We start from the raw sequence: 20,419 nt of genomic DNA, 5'->3' as shown, positions 1-20,419 counted from the left end.
AATCTATATTTAAAAAATCGCTTTCATCAATTGAAATAAAGCTGAAATAAGATTAAATATACATATTCATTCAAAACTTAAAGCGTAAAAGAAAATTTGAAATTGAAGTACTAAAATTACAAACTAAAACTGAAATGAGAATAAAGCTAAATAGAAATATTTAAAATATTCAAAAATGACAAGCACAACAAAATCAAAAGTGAAAAATGAATATAAAAATAAAAAAGCTTATTCAAAATATTAATAAATATTATAATAGTATATAAATAATGTTAGTAGTAATAAATACTAATAACTACCCTGTCACACACAAAGATAAATCATTTCTAAATATTTGTATAATTCATAAAGTAAAAACTGCAAAAAATAAAGTAAAAATTGCTGTATACAAAAATAGTTAGCATATATATATTTTTAAATCATCAAGGAATACTTCTGTCATTATTATTTTTTTCACCCTGATGTTGCACGGGGGACCTTTACTGTCTATAAAGGGGACACAGTCATAGATATCATATATAAACGCCTTTATATATGATATCTATGGACACAGTCATGTAAAAAAATTGACGGCCGCCCACACCGCAATGACGTCATTTTTGCCGCGTCACCTTCGCGCTCGTGAGCGCGCGGCTTCAAGCGGCATTGCTATAGTAACAGTAAACAGACTGGAACTGAAGAGTTTACTTTGGGAGTTGTTCCTCTGGTTGTTCTTAATCCGTTCATTAAACTCAAGTTTATCATGTCGAACTGTGAAGAGATTGAAAGCGAGTCGGAAGAGGTCTCTATTGAAAACAGCTCTCCTGAAAAGAGCTCTCTGGGGGTGAGTCTTTGTCACAGTTTATTCTCAGTTCGCAGTGTGTTCACAGTAACTTAGAGATGACAGTAACGTTAACTAACGTTACTCTGTGTTGAAGGAGTATGAGGGAGACAGAAATGAAGCTGGGGAGAGACACGGACAGGGCAACGCTGTCCTGCCTAATGGAGACTCTTACCAAGGAGAATATGAAAACGGCAAGAGATCTGGCCAGGCAAGTTTTGTCCCTCACAAAACACTGTTATTATGCAGTTTTTGTTCTCATAAACAAAGGAAAGATTTGATAAACCTTGTGTTGTCTGTTTATCAGGGCACATATAAGTTCAAGAATGGGGCCAGATACATTGGAGAATGGTGCATGGGTTTAAAACATGGACAAGGCATATTTTATTACCCAGATGGCTCCAAATATGAAGGTAAATCTACATTATATTATCTCAAGTATACCAGTACAGTATATGTGGTTTGTTAAGGTTATCATGAACTAACAATGACACTTGACTTTACACAGAGTTAAGACCGAGTTGTTATTGTTAAAAAAAAAAAACTAGAAACTAAAACTATTAAAACCATTTTTGTTAATTGAAATACAGTACTTACTAGAATCACTTAAAAATAAACTATAGAAATATATATTTTTAAACGAATAAAAATGACATCAGCACATAACAAAATTACAAAATTAAACGTAAATTAAAATGAAAACTGAAAATATAAAAAAGCTAATTTAAAATATTAATACAACTATAATAGTATATAAATAACACTAAAATATCACTGCTTTTACAGTACTTAATCTATGTTAATGTTAATTACAACATATACATTTTTAACAGTACAAGTTAATAAACATTAGTTAAGTTATTGTAAACAAACATGAATAAACAATGAACAATAGTATATATTTTAGTGCTGTCAAATCGATTAATTGTGATTAATCACATCTAGCATAAAAGTTTGTAAAAATATAATATATATGTGTGCTTGGATGGATGGATGGAGATATATATTTTATTTATATATTATATATATATATATATATATATATATATATATATATGAAGAGTTCAGATGCAAAAGCCTATAAGTGCCATCAGAAATTTTCTTCTGAATGATCATTTTTATCAAGCTCGTATATTTAAGTTCAATAATTTCACTTAAATGGCAATGCAAATTACCTATTAATTGTCATTTAAGTGAAATTACTTAACTTTATATATTTAAGTTAAGTAATTTCACTTAAATGACAATTAATAGGTAATTTGCATTGCCATTTATTGAACTTAAATATACAAGCTTGATAAAAATGATCATTCTAATTTCAGATGGCACTTAGAGGCTTTTGCATCTGAACTCTTCATATATATATATATGACTAATCGATTTGACACCACTAGTATTTAAAAATGATAAACATTCTGAAATGTAACTAGTTGTCTCAGACTTTTTGAGTCTTCACATGTGATATTTCTTCCTCTTCCTCAGGAAGCTGGGTGGATGACCAGATGCAGGGTCATGGTTTTTACACATACCCCAACGGAGACACATATGATGGCGAATGGCTGAAACATCATAGGTAGTTGAAATGCGGCTCTCTTTTCCACTGATCTAATCCAGCAACCTGTCGAATCTATTAATATTAGTTGTAACAGTATTCATAACATCTTCAGTTCAACTAAAAATGAATGGCAAACTATGCTTATTAATAAAAGTATCTGATTGTCTGTCTTTTTCCCTTTTAGACATGGGCAGGGTACATACACATATCATGACTCAGGTTCTCAGTACATAGGCAGCTGGATCATGGGTAAAATGGAGTCAGCCGGGGAGATCATCCATCTGAACCACTACAGATATAAGGGCAACTTTGTCAATAATAATGTAAGTATTACTCTGCATTTATGGTTCTGAGCTGGTGAGTAGTAGAAAATGGTTTGTAGATCTGTTCAAATTGGGTTGCGGACAGCAGGGGGTGGGGAGGCGAATTGTACTACATTCAACAATGAAATGCAACTATCTGTATAGTAAGAAAAGAATAGTAAAATAAATAGACTCAAAAAGGTTTGAGAAAATGTTTCACACAGCTTTTATTGTCAAACACCTGAACAAGCTAATCAAGGGTACAGGACAATTGCAGATAGGGGAGTTTGAACTAAACTTTGCAGGACAGGGCCGGATTTGAGGAACCCTGCTCTATATTAACTTTAATATAATAAGATATCTGCACTTCTCTCACACAGTGATCACTGTGTTTCTTACTAATTATTGTCTTGTTATTGTCTAGCCTTCTGGTCCAGGGAAGTTTGTGTTTTACATTGGGTATGAGCAGCATGGAGAATTTCTCCAGATAGATCAGGTATGTCTATTTAATGTTTATGGCAACTTTCAGATTGTTAATGCGCCTCTAAATAGTGCAGTTTGCCAGTTGCCTGGTGCATGCCAACAGAGGACCATGAAGAGAAAGTCTTATGCCGTGTTCTTTCCCTTAGACTGTAGTCAGTAGTGGCAAAAACACCAGGGCTTGAATTTCGATTTTTTTTTTTTTTTTATACAACAATAGCCACCACAGTACTATCCTAAACACCTGTTTGTCTCTATGCTGTGTCAAATGTTTTAATTCATGAGCACACTGCATCCAGTGAAATATTACAAATATATATATTTTTTTATATTATTGAAATGTTTTACATGTATGTTTTTTAAATATGTATGTTCTGTTAATTCTTTTCACACAAATTATTTTGTGTAAATCAGTGGTTCTCAACTCCAGTCCTCGGGACCCGCTGCTCTGCACATTTTGTATGTCTCTGTTATCTGACACACTCAAATCAGTTCATGGAGTCTCTCCTGACGAGCTGATGATCTGGTTCAGGTGTGTTAAATAAGGGGGACATACAAAATGTGCAGAGCAGCGGGTCCCGAGGACTGGAGTTGAGAACCACTGGTGTAAATTATACCTTTTTAGGATCAACATGCATTTTGGGAATTGGGATTATTCATTTAGCTCTGTTGTACCCTACCTATAAGAATAAGTCTATATTAAATTAATTTGTGTGTGAAGCCAAATCATAATAAAAAAATTTGACAGCAGGACAAAGGAGATGCACAGGAAGCCTCAACCACCACCTTGAAGTGGAAACCCAAGGCACTTACTGAGTTTTCTGTTTGAGCCCCGTCAGGTACGTCCACATACAGTTCTAGATATAAAACATCTTGATGTAGGATTACATTTACACAGTGAAGGCCCATTCACACCAAGCTGTTGATATTTGAAATATTTGGTCTGGTCTTCTGTCACGGTATAGAGAGAAGCAGACAGTTGAGTAATACTAAACTGGGTTTTATTGAACAGAGGCACGGAGTGGAACAGCAGAGATGACTGCTCAGTATAATGTAGAAGAATTGGTACTGGATGTGGAACTCAGCTGGTTGCTAATCTTGATCTCTTATTTGTAGAGGAGGACCGAGGATATAGCGAGCAGAGGGCTGGAGAGTGAACGAGTGGGCGGAGCGTGCTGATCTGGTGACTCCGTGACAACTACTTCTGGCGAGATTCTGAAGTAGACGTGAAGGACTATATTGCGTGCAGAATTATTAGGCACATTGATTGTCTGATCATATTTTTTTTCCAGGCACATTTTACCAATTCCAAACCACATTAATCGTAATAACTACTATTCATTTTGTATTTAATCATTTATAAATGATATATAATTGTTCATGAAGGCTGGAAATAAAAAACGCCTTATATTCAGGTGTGCAGAATTATTAGGCAAGTTTTATTTTACAGATAAAATAAGCCAAAAAAGAGATTTAATTCAGACTTAAAAGTAAAAAATTATTAAATCCCCATGAGAAAGATGCAATACTAATGCAATACTAGAGATTGCAGTTAAGGCATGACCATTGGACAGTGAAATACTCATTGGGTCAGCAGGGTCAGACAAATACGGGTGGAGAAGAAAAGACACATGTTAACTGCAAAAGAATTAAGAATTAAGGTGAAGAATTAAGTGTGAAACCATCAGGAACCCTTAAGTCTCCAGCGCCACCATTTTCCAGAACTGCAACTTACCTGGAGTCTCCAGAAGAGCAAGGTGTCAGGATCTCAGAGACTTAGGTTAGGTAAAGAATCCTAAAAAATGACCCCCCCCTTTAATAACAATCACAAGCTGAAGTGTAGTAAAATACATGAAGACTGATTTTTTATAGGCTTTATAGACAGACAGATTGAGAGTGACTCTTGAAGGACCAGCACCACATCCTCTTCTACCACTGTTTGAAGAATTCATCTTCCAGAATCTGACAGTAAGTTTTGGGAGTTCATTTTAGTCCATCTCTGCAAAACGGAGGAGATGGACTAAAAATAAACTCCCAAAACTTATTCTGGAAGATGAATTCTTCAAACAGTGGTAGAAGAGGATGAGGTGCTGGTCCTTCAAGAGTCACTCTCATTCTGTCTGTCTATAAAGCCTATAAAAAAAACAGTCTTCATGTATTTCACAACACTTCAGCTTGTGATTCTTATTAAGAGGGGGTACATTTTTAACCTAACCCAAGTCTCTGAGATCCTGACACCTTGCTCTTCTGGAGACTCCAGGTAAGTTGCAGTTCTGGAAAATGGTGGCGCTGGAGACTTAAGGGTTCCTGATGGTTTCACACTTAATTCTTCACCTTAATTCTTAATTCTTTTGCAGTTAACATGTGTCTTTTCTTCTCCATCTGTATTTGTCTGATCCTGCTGACCCAATGAGTATTTCACTGTCCAATGGTCATGCCTTAACTGCAATCTCTAGTATTGCATTAGTATTGCATCCTTCTCATGGGGATTTAATACTTTTTGACTTTTAAGTCTAAATCTCTTTTTTGGCTTATTTTATCTGTAAAATAAAACTTGCCTAATAATTCTGCACACCTGAATATAAGGCGTTTTTTATTTCCAGCCTTCATGAACAATTATATATCACTTATAAATGATTAAATACAAAATGAATAGTAGTTATTACGATTAATGTGGTTTGGAATTGGTCAAATGTGCCTGGAAAAAAAATATGATCAGAAAATCAACGTGCCTAATAATTCTGCACGCACTGTATAATGTGTTAAGAGCTCGCTCAAGTACTGCGGAGCTAAACCATTTAGTGCTTTGTAAGTAATCAGCAATATTTTAAAATTTATGCGATGTTTAATAGGGAGCCAGTGCAGTGTTGACAGAACAGGGCTAATATGGGCATACTTCCTGGTTCTGGTAAGTACTCGAGCTGCTGCGTTTTGAACTAGCTGTAGTTTGTTTATTAAGCGTGCAGGGCAACCACCCAGTAGAGCATTACAGTAATCTAGCCTTGAGGTCATGAACGCATGAACTAATTGTTCCGCATTTGTCAATGAGAGCATATGGCGTAATTTAGATATATTTTTAAGATGGAAAAATGCGGTTTTACAGATACTAGACACGTGACTTTCAAATGAAAGATTGGTATCAAAGAGCACACCCAGGTTCCTAACCGACGACGAAGACTTAACAGAGCAGCCATCAAGTGTTAGACAGTATTCTAGATTATTACGTGAGGACGTTTTTTGTCCAATAATTAGAATCTCTGTTTTTTCAGAATTTAGAAGTAGGAAATTACGAGTCATCCAATTTTTTATATCAGTTATGCATTCCGTTAATTTTGTGAATTGGTAAGTTTCGTTTGGTTTTGAAGAAATATAGTGCTGAGTATCGTTGGCATAACAGTGGAAGCTAATTCCATGTTTCCTAATGATATCTCCTAATGGTAGCATGTACAGAGTGAACAGCAACGGTTCTAGTACTGAGCCTTGTGGTACGCCATACTGAACTTGTGATTGATGAGACATCTCTTCATTTACTGCTACAAACTGATAACGGTCAGATAAGTATGATTTAAACCATGCTAGTGCAATTCCACTAATGCCAACATAGTTTTCTAGTCTATTTAAAAGAATGTTGTGGTCAATGGTGTCAAATGCAGCACTAAGATCGAGTAACACCAATAGAGAGATACAACCACGATCGGATGATAAGAGCAAATCTTTGTGACGCTAATGAGAGCTGTCTCGGTACTATGGTACGGTCTAAATCCGGACTGAAAATCCTTGCAGATATAATTTCTTTCAAGAAAGGAACATAGTTGTGAAGATACTGCTTTTTCTAATATCTTTGACAGAAAAGGTAGATTCGAGATCGGCCTGTAATTGACTAATTCTGTAGGATCAAGTTGCGATTTTAAATTTTTTTTAACAAGCGGTTTAATCATAGCCAGCTGAAAGTTTTTTTGGTACGTATCCTAGAGACAAAGACGAATTAATGATATTAAGAATAGGATCTATGACCTCTGGGAGCATCTTTTTCAGTAGCTTAGTCGGTATAGGGTCTAACATACATGTTGTCAATTTAGATGATTTAACGAGTTTAGTCAATTCTTCCTCTCCTATAGCAATGAATGAATAGAATTTTTCCTCATGGAGACTACAATGCACTGCCTGATGCGATACTGTAGTAGACGATTGCATAGTTATAATTTTGTCCCTGATTTTATCAATCTTATAAGTGAAGGATTTCATAAAGTCATTACTGCTGTGTTGCTTGGAAACTTCGGTGCTTGAAGCTTTATTTTTAGTTAGTTTAGCCACCGTTTCAAATAAATACCTAGGATTATGTTTATTTTCTTCTAATAGGGTTGAAAAATAAGCAGATCTAGCAGCTTTTAAGGCCTGTCTGTATGCAATCGAGCTCTCCTTCCATGAAATCCGAAATACCTCTAGTTTTGTTTTCTTTCAGTTGCGCTCCATTTTTCTGGCTGCTCTCTTAAGGGCCCGAGTGTGCTTGTTGTACCACGGCGTTGGACTATTTTCTTTAATCTTCTTTAAGCGCAACGAAGGAACTGTTTCTAAAGTGCTGAAAAAGAGAGAGTTAAAAGTTTCTGTTGCAATATCAAGTTCTTCTAAGCTATCTGGGATGCTGAGATGGTGAAACTGATCAGGAAGATTATTGATAAAGCAATCTTTAGTGGCAGAAGTGATAGGTCTAACATATTTGAAACACGGAGTCGGCTTTGCAGCTTTGGCTAAATGTAATTTACACGAGACTAGATAATGATCTGAGATGTCATCGCTCTGCTGCAGAATTTCAACGGCATCGACATCTATTCCATGTGATAATATTAGATCTAGAGTATGATTACGACAATGAGTAGGTCCTGACACGTTTTGTCTTACTCCAATTGAGTTTACAATGTCTTTAAATGCCAAACCCAATGCATCTTTTTCATTATCGATGTGTATATTAAAATCACCAACAATTAGTACTTTATCTGCAGTCAATATTAATTCTGATAGAAAGTCAGCAAATTCTTTGATAAAATCTTTATGGTGCCCTGGTGGCCTGTATACAGTAGCCAGCACAAATCTCAAACGTGATTTATCGTTTATACTATATATTTTTACATTAAGCACTAACACTTCAAAAGAATTATATTTAAAACTAGATTTCTTAGTGGTTTTGAAAATATTACTATAAATTACAGCAACACCTCCCCCTTTGCATTTCAGACGAGGCTCATGTTTATAACAGTAATCTTGCGGGGTGGACTCATTTAAAGTAATATAATCGTTTGGTTTTAGCCAGGTTTCTGTCAAACACAACCCATCTAGGTTATTATCTTAAATCATATCATTAACAATGAGTGCTTTTGAAGTAAGCGATCGAATATTCAGCAACCCAAGCTTTAGCATTTGCTCATCTGTATTATAGCTGTTTTTTTATTTGTTGAACATCAATTACATTTTTAACCTTAGATGGGTTTAAACGTTTTGGGGATTTCCAAATTCGGGGAACAGACACAGTCTCTATATGATGATATCTAGGTGAAAGAAGCTCTATGTGATGGGATTTATCTGACCTTGGTGACGCGAGGCCGCTAGCAGACGGTCGTTTTAGCCAGTCTGTCTGCTTCCTGACCTGAGCCCCAGATTGTCATGTTTGAGCTCTAAGACTATGTGCCATATAGTGTCAGGCAGACTTGACCTGTTGAAAAGAGATGGTATTCATCCCTCCTGGGATGGTGCTGCTCTTCTCTCTAGTAATTCGGCTCATAGTCTTAGAGATAAAACATGACAATCTGAGGCTCAGGTCAGGAAGCAGACAGACTGGCTTAACCGACTGTCTGCTAGCTGTCTCACGTCACCAAGGTCAGATAAATCCCATCACATAGAGGCGCTTTCACCTAGCTATCATCACATAGCTGTGTCTGTTCCCCGAATTTGGAAATCCCCAAAACGCTTCAACCCATCTAAGGTTAAAAATGTAATTGATGTTCAACAAATAAAAAACAGCTATAATACAGATGAGCAAATGATAAAGCTTGGGTTGCTGAATATTCGATCCCTTACTTCAAAAGCACTTATTGTTAATGATATGATTACTGACTATAATCTAGATATGCTGTGTTTGACAAAAACCTGGCTAAATCCAAACGATTACATTACTTTAAATGAGTCCACCCCGCAAGATTACTATTATAAACATGAACCTCGTCTGAAACGCAAAGGGGGAGGTGTCGCTGTAATTTATAGTAATATTTTCAAAATCACTAAGAAATCTAGTTTTAAATATACTTCTTTTGAAGTGTTAGTGCTTAATGTAAAAATATATAGTGTAAATGACAAATCACGTTTGAGATTTGTGCTGGCTACTGTTTACAGGCCACCAGGGCACCATAAAGATTTTATCAAAGAATTTGCTGACTTTCTATCAGAGTTAGTATTGGCTGAAGATAAAGTACTAATTGTTGGTGATTTTAATATACATACAGTGCGTGCAGAATTATTAGGCACGTTGATTTTCTGATCATATTTTTTTTTCCAGGCACATTTTACCAATTCCAAACCACATTAATCGTAATAACTACTATTCATTTTGTATTTAATCATTTATAAGTGATATATAATTGTTCATGAAGACTGGAAATAAAAAACGCCTTATATTCAGGTGTGCAGAATTATTAGGCAAGTTTTATTTTAAAGATAAAATAAGCCAAAAAACAGATTTAATTCAGATTTAAAAGTCAAAAATTATTAAATCCCCATGAGAAAGATGCAATACTAATGCAATACTAGAGATTGCAGTTAAGGCATGACCATTGGACAGTGAAATACTCATTGGGTCAGCAGGGTCAGACAAATACGGGTGGAGAAGAAAAGACACATGTTAACTGCAAAAGAATTAAGAATTAAGGTGAAGAATTAAGTGTGAAACCATCAGGAACCCTTAAGTCTCCAGCGCCACCATTTTCCAGAACTGCAACTTACCTGGAGTCTCCAGAAGAGCAAGGTGTCAGGATCTCAGAGACTTAGGTTAGGTAAAGAATCCTAAAAAATGACCCCCACTTTAATAACAATCACAAGCTGAAGTGTAGTAAAATACATGAAGACTGATTTTTTATAGGCTTTATAGACAGACAGATTAGAGTGACTCTTGAAGGACCAGCACCACATCCTCTTCTACCACTGTTTGAAGAATTCATCTTCCAGAATCTGACAGTAAGTTTTGGGAGTTAATTTTAGTCCATCTCTGCAAAAGGGAGGAGATGGACTAAAAATAAACTCCCAAAACTTATTAAAACGTATTCTGGAAGATGAATTCTTCAAACAGTGGTAGAAGAGGATGAGGTGCTGGTCCTTCAAGAGTCACTCTCATTCTGTCTGTCTATAAAGCCTATTAAAAAACAGTCTTCATGTATTTCACAACACTTCAGCTTGTGATTCTTATTAAGAGGGGGTACATTTTTAACCTAACCTAAGTCTCTGAGATCCTGACACCTTGCTCTTCTGGAGACTCCAGGTAAGTTGCAGTTCTGGAAAATGGTGGCGCTGGAGACTTAAGGGTTCCTGATGGTTTCACACTTAATTCTTCATTCTTTTGCAGTTAACATGTGTCTTTTCTTCTCCACCTGTATTTGTCTGATCCTGCTGACCCAATGAGTATTTCACTGTCCAATGGTCATGCCTTAACTGCAATCTCTAGTATTGCATTAGTATTGCATCTTTCTCATGGGGATTTAATAATTTTTTAATTTTAAGTCTGAATTAAATCTCTTTTTTGGCTTATTTTATCTGTAAAATAAAACTTGCCTAATAATTCTGCACACCTGAATATAAGACGTTTTTTATTTCCAGCCTTCATGAACAATTATATATCACTTATAAATGATTAAATACAAAATGAATAGTAGTTATTACGATTAATGTGGTTTGGAATTGGTAACATGTGCCTGGAAAAAAAATATGATCAGAAAATCAACGTGCCTAATAATTCTGCACGCACTGTATAGATAATGAAAAATATGCATTGGGATTGGCATTTAAAGACATTCTTATCTCTATTGGAGTTAGACAACACGTGTCAGGACCTACTCATTGTCGTAATCATACTCTAGATCTAATATTATCACACGGAATAAATGTTGATGCCGTTGAAATTCTGCAGCAGAGCGATGACATCTCAGATCATTATCTAGTCTCGTGTAAATTACATTTAGCCAAAGCTGCAAAGCCGACTCCGTGTTACAAATATGTTAGACCTATCACTTCTGCCACTAAAGATTGCTTTATTAATAATCTTCCTAATCAGTTTCATCCTCTCAGCATCCCGGATAGCTTAGAAGAACTCAATATTGCAACAGAAACTTTTAACTCTCTCTTTTCCAGCACTTTAGACACAGTTGCTCCGATGCGCTTAAAGAAGATTAAAGAAAATAGTCCAATGTCGTGGTACAACAAACACACGCGGGCCCTTAAGAGAGCAGCCAGAAAAATGAAGCGAAACTGGAAGAAAACAAAACTAGAGGTATTTAGCATTTCATGGAAAGAGAGTTCGATTGCATACAGAGAGGCCTTAAAAGCTGCTAGATCTGCTTATTTTTCAACCCTTTTAGAAGACAATAAACAAAACCCTAGGTATTTATTTGAAACAGTGGCTAAACTAATGAAAAAGAAAGCTTCAAGCCCAGAAATTTCCAAGCAACACAGCAGTAATGACTTTATGAACTTCTTCACTTATAAGATTGATAATATCAGGGACAAAATTATAACTATGCAACCGTCTACTACAGTATCGCATCAGGAAGTGCATTGTAGTCTCCCTAAGGAAAAATTCTATTCATTTATTGCTATAGGAGAGGAAGAATTTGCTAAACTCATTAAATCATCTAAACCGACAACATGTATGTTAGACCCTATACCTAATATACTAATATACTAAACTAAGCTACTGAAAGAGATGCTTCCAGAGGTCATAGATCCTCTTCTTACTATCATTAATTCATCTTTGTTTCTAGGATACGTACCAAAAACCTTCAAGCTGGCTATGATTAAACTGCTTGTTAAAAAAACGCAACTTGATCCTACAAAATTAGTCAATTACAGGCCGATCTCGAATCTACCCTTTCTGTCAAAGATACTAGAAAAGCCAGTATCTTCACAACTATGTTCCTTTTTAGAAAGAAATGATATCTGCAAGGATTTTCAGTCAGGATTTAGACCGTACCATAGTACCGAGACAGCTCTCATTAGAGTCACAAATGATTTGCTCTTATCATCCGATCGTGGTTGTATCTCTCTATTAGTGTTACTCAATCTTAGTGCTGCATTTCACACTATTGACCACAACATTCTTTTAAATAGACTTGAAAATTATGTTGGCATTAGTGGAATTGCATTTGCATGGTTTAAATCATACTTATCTGACCGTTATCAGTTTGTAGCAGTAAATGAAGAGATGTCTTATCGATCACAAGTTCAGTATGGCGTACCACAAGGCTCAGTACTAGGACCACTGCTGTTCACTCTGTACATGCTACCATTAGGAGATATCATTAGGAAGCATGACATTAGTCTTCACTGTTATGCCGATGATACTCAGCTCTATATTTCTTCACAACCTAACGAAAACTACCAATTCACAAAATTAAAGGAATGCGTAGCTGATATAAAAAATTGGATGACTAGTAATTTCCTACTACTAAATTCTGAAAAAACAGATTCTAATTATTGGACAAAAAACTTCCTCACGTAATAACCTAGAATACTGTCTAACACTTGATGGCTGCTCTGTTAAGTCTTCGTTGTCGGTTAGGAACCTTGGTGTGCTCTTTGATACCAATCTTTGATTTGAAAGTCACGTGTCTAGTATCTGTAAAACCGCATTTTTCCATCTTAAAAAATATATATCTAAATTACGCCATATGCTCTCATTGACAAATGCGGAACAATTAGTTCATGCGTTCATGACCTCAAGGCTAGATTACTGTAATGCTCTACTGGGTGGTTGCCCTGCACGCTTAATAAACAAACTACAGCTAGTTCAAAACGCAGCAGCTCGAGTACTTACCAGAACCAGGAAGTATGCCCATATTAGCCCTGTTCTGTCAACACTGCACTGGCTCCCTATTAAACATTGTATAAATTTTAAAATATTGCTGATTACTTACAAAGCACTAAATGGTTTAGCTCTGCAGTACTTGAGCGAGCTCTTAACGCATTATAGTCCTTCACGTCTATTGCGATCTCAACATTTCGGCCAGTTCATATTACCTAGAATATCAAAATCGACTGCTGGCGGTAGATCCTGGAACAGTCTTCCTACCATCGTCCGGGAAGCAGACACACTCTGTCAGTTCAAAGCTAGACTAAAAACACATCTCTTTGACCTAGCATACACATAACACATTATAGACTTCTATAATTCAATGTTAGGCTTTTTCCACTCTACAGATAAAGCGTTGTCGGGAAAATTCGGTCCGCATATCTGACCCGAAGAAAATAGGGTCTTTGCACTGCTCCCTGAATCGACGAGCTTATTCATTTGTGGATGTTAACTGAATCTGTAAGTCAGCTATGCTGTTTACTTCTGAATATTATATTTCATTCTGGTGCGCTTAACGTTATCGCTACTGTGTAATAGTTGGTTTGGTCATAGTAGTTGGTTTGTGGCACACCAGTACATCTGAGGGGGCAAACTCCTCAAGATGGGTGGTGACCATGACATATACTAATGTGCCACAAACAGGACCTCAATATCACCAACCACTCCCATGCCACCACGGTGTATCCATATAAATGGCCCACCCTGTAGATTGACCATGGTTCATCACTAATGTTAAATTCTGTGTTGATTTTGCAGGGGGCTGATGAACACACCTGTGATCTTATAGAGTGGAGAGTGGCTAATGAAAGGGAGGAAAGAAAAGAAAGAGAGCGCGACGAGAGCATGAGGAGAGACAAGAACAGGAGGCCAGAGAAAGAGAGAGAGAGAGAGAGAGAGAGAGAGAGAGAGAGACAAAAGAGAGAGAGGAAAGATTCCTTCAGCTTTTACAAACAATTGCTAAAAAAATATTAATAAATAAAATAAATGTTACACACTCTCTTAACATTTATTTGTTAGTAAGTTCATTTTGTCATGCTGTTTTAGCAAGTTTTATTACAAAACACTTAAAGCCACACTAAGTAGAAATTGTGTTTTTGTCAAACAGCGACCCCTAGAGTCGCTGTGGAATACTTGCACTGTCGTAAATTATATTATAACATTTTTACATGATTGCAGCTAAATCACAAGTAAATAGTCTATAGTCTAGGCCTACTGTATAATTTAATTTGTGTTGTTTTTATTGGAATGTAAACATTACAAAATCAATGTACAGTCAGAATTGCAATATATACAAAATGGAGAAAACAAAAACAAGCAAAAAAAAAAAAAAAAAACTGACAGCCAGGGGGGTGGCTAAACATTATATAAAAATATCAAAGGATTCACAAACCGAAATAGTTTTAATTGCTTTCTTATTGTGGGAATGAAAGATAGTTTTGATATATAATTGCATTTCTTTTTCAAGAACCAAAAACAAAGGTTTGGTTTTATTGTACTTACATTTACCCTATGTATATGGAATTTAGCAAAAATTTAAATTAAAATTATAATATAGTACTCTTTCCTTTTATTTGAGGGAATATTATTAAAACCAAATATAACATTTTCTAAACATAAAGAAAAAGAGGGGTCAATGTTGTCAATTATAAATCTAGATAAATCTTTCCAAAATGTTCTTACATGAGCACAATGCCAAAACAGATGAAACAAAGTTTCCGGCAATGTATTACAAAAAGAACAGTTCAGATCAATATCCTTTTTAAATTTAACAAGAAAATTATTTACTGGGTAGTATCTGTGTAAGATTTTGAAACTTATTTCCTTTATTTTATTTACCAATAAATATTTGTTTGGTAAAGTCCAAATGGGCTTCCATAACAAACCTTCAACCAGTCTATTCCAGTAAACAATACAGTTTGGCCTGGTGACAATGTCTTTTTGAAACAATGAACGAATGGTTTTATTTACATTTACGACTCCAGGGGCAAAACAAATTTTTCCAATTTCAGTATCAAATAAATTAAAGGAAGAAAGGGGCGCAGTACTGGTTTGGTTATTACTGTAGCTCTAAATAATGCCAAGACCCCTGTGGGAATTGCATCCATGACAATCGAAAACTCCCTGGGCGTCACTGGAATTTTATGGAGATCTAGAAACTCAGAGTAAGTTAGCAGCATACCTTCTTGATTTAGTAATTGATCTACTCGTATTATACCTGCTAAAAACCATCTTTCAAAAAATAAGGTTTTATTTTTAAATAATAAATTGTAATTGTTCCAAATTAAATATCTATGGGGTGAAAAATTATGCTTATATAAAAGGGACCAAGCAAGCAACATTTGTTTGTGAAAGGAAGACACATTTAGAGGGATTTTCTCAATTTTATAATTGCAAATCAAGAGAAAATCAAGACTACTTATGGAGAAAACAAGATTGGGTATGAAATTCCAAAGAGAATTTGGATTTAGAATGAAATGTCTAATCCAATTTATTTTAAAAATATCATTTAAAGTGCTGAAATCAAGGAAATTCAAACCACCTGATTCATAATTATTCATTATTATAGACTTCCTAATATAATGAGTTTTGTTTCTCCAAAAATGTACATCGCATTATTTCATAACATTGGCCGTTATGATGTCATTAGACATGATTATTGCAATTTATCATAATAGTTTGCAAATTGTGCTCGTTTACACTATTTACAACCTCTACGTTAGGCTTATTTATGATAATTATGTGAGATATTGAAAGCTGTTCTCATGATAATCGCAGGAATCAACGTCAACAGCGTCGTCTGATATCCCTCAGGACTACGTGATAAATACACCTCACAACACCTGAGTTCTCTTACGAGAGTCCTCTCGTACTGCGTTTTGTAAAAACGCTACGGGAAAAGTCTCTTTTCACGAAATACTGAAGCAAAAAATTATCCTTAATTTTCATACATGTAAAGCGCGTTGCGGCAGTGCTTAGCTATGGCGAGACGGCTCGCTCGCTCATTGGCTGCTCTGCAGCAACTGCATAAGCCTATCGAGCGAGGCCTGAGGTGACGTCAGGCCAATGAGGACGCTTCGCGCCCTCCTAGCCATTTCCCGCCGAGATGGGTGTGGCTAGCCTCTATATAAGGAGCTCGAGAAGGCTGATTCACTTGATTTTCATCTCTTCAGCGAAGCTCACGCATCGCTGGATCACGAGGAAGCAAGCGTCGTTTGAGGCAAGCATTTCAGCGGGACGAGCCACTCGAAGCTGCTGGCAACGCCGCCTTCTACAGCCGTACCTGCTGCGCTTTCCGGCGCTATATATCCTTTATTACTCTGTTTGTGTGTGTGTGTGTGTGTTCGCCGCCGCGACACTCACCCCCTAAAAGAGCTGCGTCTTTTTAAAGATGCCTTCATGTGGCTCGTGCCGAGCCCCACTCGCCCAGGGAGACCAACACGTCATCTGCGTTTCCTGTTTGGGTGAGAACCATGCAGCACTCGCGCTCGCTGACGGCGGCTGCCCTCACTGCGACCTTTTGCCGATGGTGACTCTGCGGACTCGCCTGGCATCCTTCTCAGAGTCTGCACTCCCCGCCGCGCTGCCGCGCCGTAAGAAGCGCCGCTCACAGCGGGCCCCGGAACCCGCTCCAGCTCGACCAAGCTCGCCGGTTTGCCCGCCTGCTTCACCGGCTTCTCCTGTTTCACTTCCTGATGCTCAGCGCCCGCAGTCTGCCGCCGCTTCATCAGAGGAAGTCATTTCTGAGGCCGCGTCGAGAGAGAAGGATTCCTGCTCTCTGCTAGCTTCAGGCAGCGAGGACTGGGCGAGCTCTGAGGACCTCGCGCCTCCTGCCCGCAAGCCCACTACGAGAGCCAACATAGAGAAGGAGCTCATGCGAGTACTCGCGCTGGCCGCGGCGAGCCTCGGCCTCGAGTGGTCTGCACCGGAACTCCCTTCTCGTACCCGGCTGGATGGTAGCTTCCTCCCTGGTGAGCGCACTTCTCCGGAATCTAAGCCCGCCCCCTTTCTTCCTGAGCTTCATGAAGAAGTGGCGAAGGCTTGGAATGCGCCCTACTCTGCGCGAACGCGCTCGTCTGTGTCGCCAGCATTTTCCTCCCTGGATAATGCGAAAGACCGAGGCTACCTTTCACTTCCGCCGGTGGAACAGGCGATAGCGACCCACCTTTGCCCGCCCTCTGCTGGACGGCGGACTAAACCGGTGTTGCCTTCTAAAGCCTGCCGCATGACGTTGACGCTGCTCGCGCGAATCTTCTCCGCCGCTGGGCAGGCTGCGTCAGCGCTACACACCATGGCTACACTGCAGATTTTCCAAGGTGATCTCCTCCGTAAGCTGGACGAGATGGGACCGGAGGCTATCTGCATCGCGGATCTGAGGAGCGCTTCGGATCTAACACTCCGCGCTACCAAGTCTGCTGCACAGGCCATGGGAAGATGTATGGCTTCCGCCACTGTTGCTGAGAGGCACCTATGGCTTACGCTCACGGAAATGGCTGATTCCGAGCGCAACGCGTTTCTCGACGCCCCGCTGTCTTCCGCTGGCCTTTTCGGTTCTTCTCTCTCCGAGTTCGTGGAGAGATTTACCGAGGCCCAGAAAGCGTCTCAAGCCTTTAAGCACTTCCTGCCGAAGCGCTCCGGTTCTGCAGCGAATCGCGAAAAACAGAATCCGCGAAGCTCTCAGCATCAGCCCCCGCCTTCCGCCACACCTTCTCAGCAGCGACAGCAGCGACAGCAGCACAGCTCTAGGTCCCGCTCTCGCTCTACCAGCCGACGCCCTGCTCAGCGCGGGCCTCGGCCGAGGGTTGTGGTGAAGCCGGAAGCCCCGAAGAAGTCCTAGCACTCCTAGGGAAGCGCAGGTGTGTGAGCCCCGCTGCGGCCGGTCTCTCACCCAAGCGCACCGCTGTTTCAGTCCCAAGACTTGCGACTGTTCCAGCGTTTTCTGCAAGACGCAAGCCTGCACAGTTGCCCGCTCGCCTGCACACAAAAGCCGTTTTCACGGCTACCCAGATATATCCCGAAAAGAGTGTATTTTCTGGTGTCCCGGCCACGGCCGTTGGTGCTATAAACGTAGTGTCGATGCCCACTCCTCAGTGCCCATCCCTACACACAAGCACAGCCCTACACTTAGGGCTCGCGCACATAAAATCGACTCAGGTCGATTGCGCTTCCAATATAGTGAAAGTGCCCACTCCCCAGTGCCCACACACACTATGTCTCACAGACCACAGGCTCTCTGTAAAAACGAAACCTGTGCGCGCTCGCTCTGCTCAGACAGGCAGCGCGGCCAAAGCAGTAAATGTGCCCGCTTCCCGCCCACGTTTACTCGCAGACATGAGTCCCGCGGGGCTCGCTCAGACCTCCCTCACTCAGTTAAGCACTGTAGTAAGGTCGAGGACGAGCGCTCTGCCCGCTGTATTAAGCGCGCCCCCCGCCTCGAATGCCACAGGCATAACGCCTATGTTATCGCACCTCGAAGCATCTCTGTCGCACGGCGAACAGAGCGCGCTTCGCATCCAGCCCTTAGCCAGCCATGCAGAAGCATGGGCAGCGCTTCCAGGGGTTTCGGACTTGGTGCTAGGCATTATAAAGAGAGGCTTCTCGCTACAGTTTTGTCGACGCCCTCCCCGCTTCACAGCGCGCGTCGAGACTACGGTGAATTTAGAAGTAGCACACCTACTTCGCGCCGAAATATCAAAACTGATATGCAAAGGGGCGATAGAGCATGTACCCCTGGCTCAAAGCGAAGGGGGGCTATACAGCAGATACTTTCTAGTCCCCAAAAGGGACGGTGGTATCAGACCCATACTGGATCTAAGACGGCTGAACAAAGCATTAGTGAAACGCAGTTTCAAAATGCTCACGACCAGGAAAATTCTCGCGCAGGTTCGCCGAGGAGACTGGTTCATGTCAATAGATCTGAAGGACGCGTATTTTCAAATACAGATAGCGTCACGTCACAGGCGATACTTGAGATTCGCCTTCGAGGGTCAGATATACCAGTATACAGTCCTTCCGTTCGGCTTGTCCCTGGCACCTCGTACATTTACGAAATGCATGGACGCGGCGCTCGCTCCTCTCAGACTCAGAGGCATGCGAGTGCTGAACTATTTGGACGACTGGCTGATCCTAGCTCAATCACGATCACAGCTCGTGGAGCACAAAACCATTTTACTCGACCACCTCGAGAATCTTGGTATCACGGTCAATTGGACGAAGAGTTCACTGAACCCCAGTCAAACGATTTCGTTTCTGGGTACCATTCTGGACTCACAGTCTATGACAGCGCGGCTGTCGCCACAGCGCGTGCTGCACATTCAGCGCGTGGCGAGATCTTTCCGCTGCGGCGCGTCTACCCCGCTCAAGACGTTTCAAAGGATGCTAGGTCTCATGGCCTCAGCATCAACGGTTCTCCAGCTGGGCTTGCTCCGCATGCGCCCTCTGCAGTTCTGGTTGAAAGTGCGAGTACCGCGCGGAGCGTGGGTGTCCGGCCGGTTGCGTCTCAAGGTCAATCAGAGCTGTGTCACAGCCCTGACACCTTGGTTGGCAGACGACTGGTACCGATCAGGTGTAAGCCTGGGGACTTCCTCGGGAGTGAGGATGGTGTCGACCGACGCATCCACCTCGGGATGGGGAGCGCTGCTCGAGGGCAGACCGTTCTTCGGCCTGTGGTCGAAACGAGAAAAGCTCCAACACATCAACTGCCTGGAAATGCTGGCAGTGCACAACGCGCTAACGCGCTTTTATCCCCACATCAAGGACCAACACGTCGTAGTCCGTTCGGACAACACGGCCGTGGTGTCCTATATAAATCGCCAGGGCGGTCTGAGATCCACATCCCTGTACAGGCTGGCGAAACGCCTCCTAATATGGGCTCAGCACAGTTTGCGCTCGCTGAGAGCAGTGCATGTGCCTGGGCTCCAGAATGTGGGCCCAGACAGACTGTCCAGGAACAACATTCCCCTGGGCGAATGGTCTCTACACCCACAAACAGCCCGGCTGTTGTGGGAGAGATTCGGCAGAGCGGAGGTGGACCTATTCGCGTCCCGCGAAAACGCTCATTGCCCCGTGTTCTTTTCCAAGAACGACAGCGCGCTGTCCCACATGTGGCCGCGCTGCCCGCTTTATGCTTTTCCCCCCGTCTCCCTCCTGCCTCAGGTGTT

General features: G+C 40.1%; 2 protein-coding genes across 4 annotated transcripts in view; both read left to right on the top strand.

Moving 5' to 3' along the window:
• Positions 1-390: 390 nt before the first annotated feature.
• On the top strand, positions 391-3,344 carry LOC309502774 (uncharacterized protein). The gene is made up of 6 exons (XM_082175305.1): positions 391-823; positions 918-1,031; positions 1,128-1,233; positions 2,303-2,393; positions 2,560-2,698; positions 3,102-3,344. The coding sequence occupies exons 1-6, from the start codon at positions 743-745 to the stop codon at positions 3,318-3,320; spliced, it is 750 nt and encodes a 249-aa protein (XP_082031431.1). The 5' UTR covers positions 391-742; the 3' UTR covers positions 3,321-3,344.
• A 423-nt stretch (positions 3,345-3,767) lies between these two features.
• Positions 3,768-20,419, top strand: part of stx19 (syntaxin 19) — a 27,019-nt gene continuing 10,367 nt past the window's right edge. For 2 of the 3 annotated variants that reach the window (XM_082175304.1, XM_082175302.1), the window contains exon 1: positions 3,768-13,721. The gene's annotated coding sequence lies outside the window, so the exon portion shown is untranslated. The remainder of the gene's footprint in view (positions 13,722-20,419) is intronic. The other variant, XM_082175303.1, reaches the window with a different exon arrangement.

This window comes from Leuciscus leuciscus (assembly GCF_965113295.1).
Source record: "Leuciscus leuciscus genome assembly, chromosome: 7".
Lineage (NCBI taxonomy): Eukaryota > Metazoa > Chordata > Actinopteri > Cypriniformes > Leuciscidae > Leuciscus > Leuciscus leuciscus.
The sequence above is the reverse complement of the archived record's forward strand: the minus strand, read 5'-3'. Positions and strand labels throughout refer to the sequence as shown.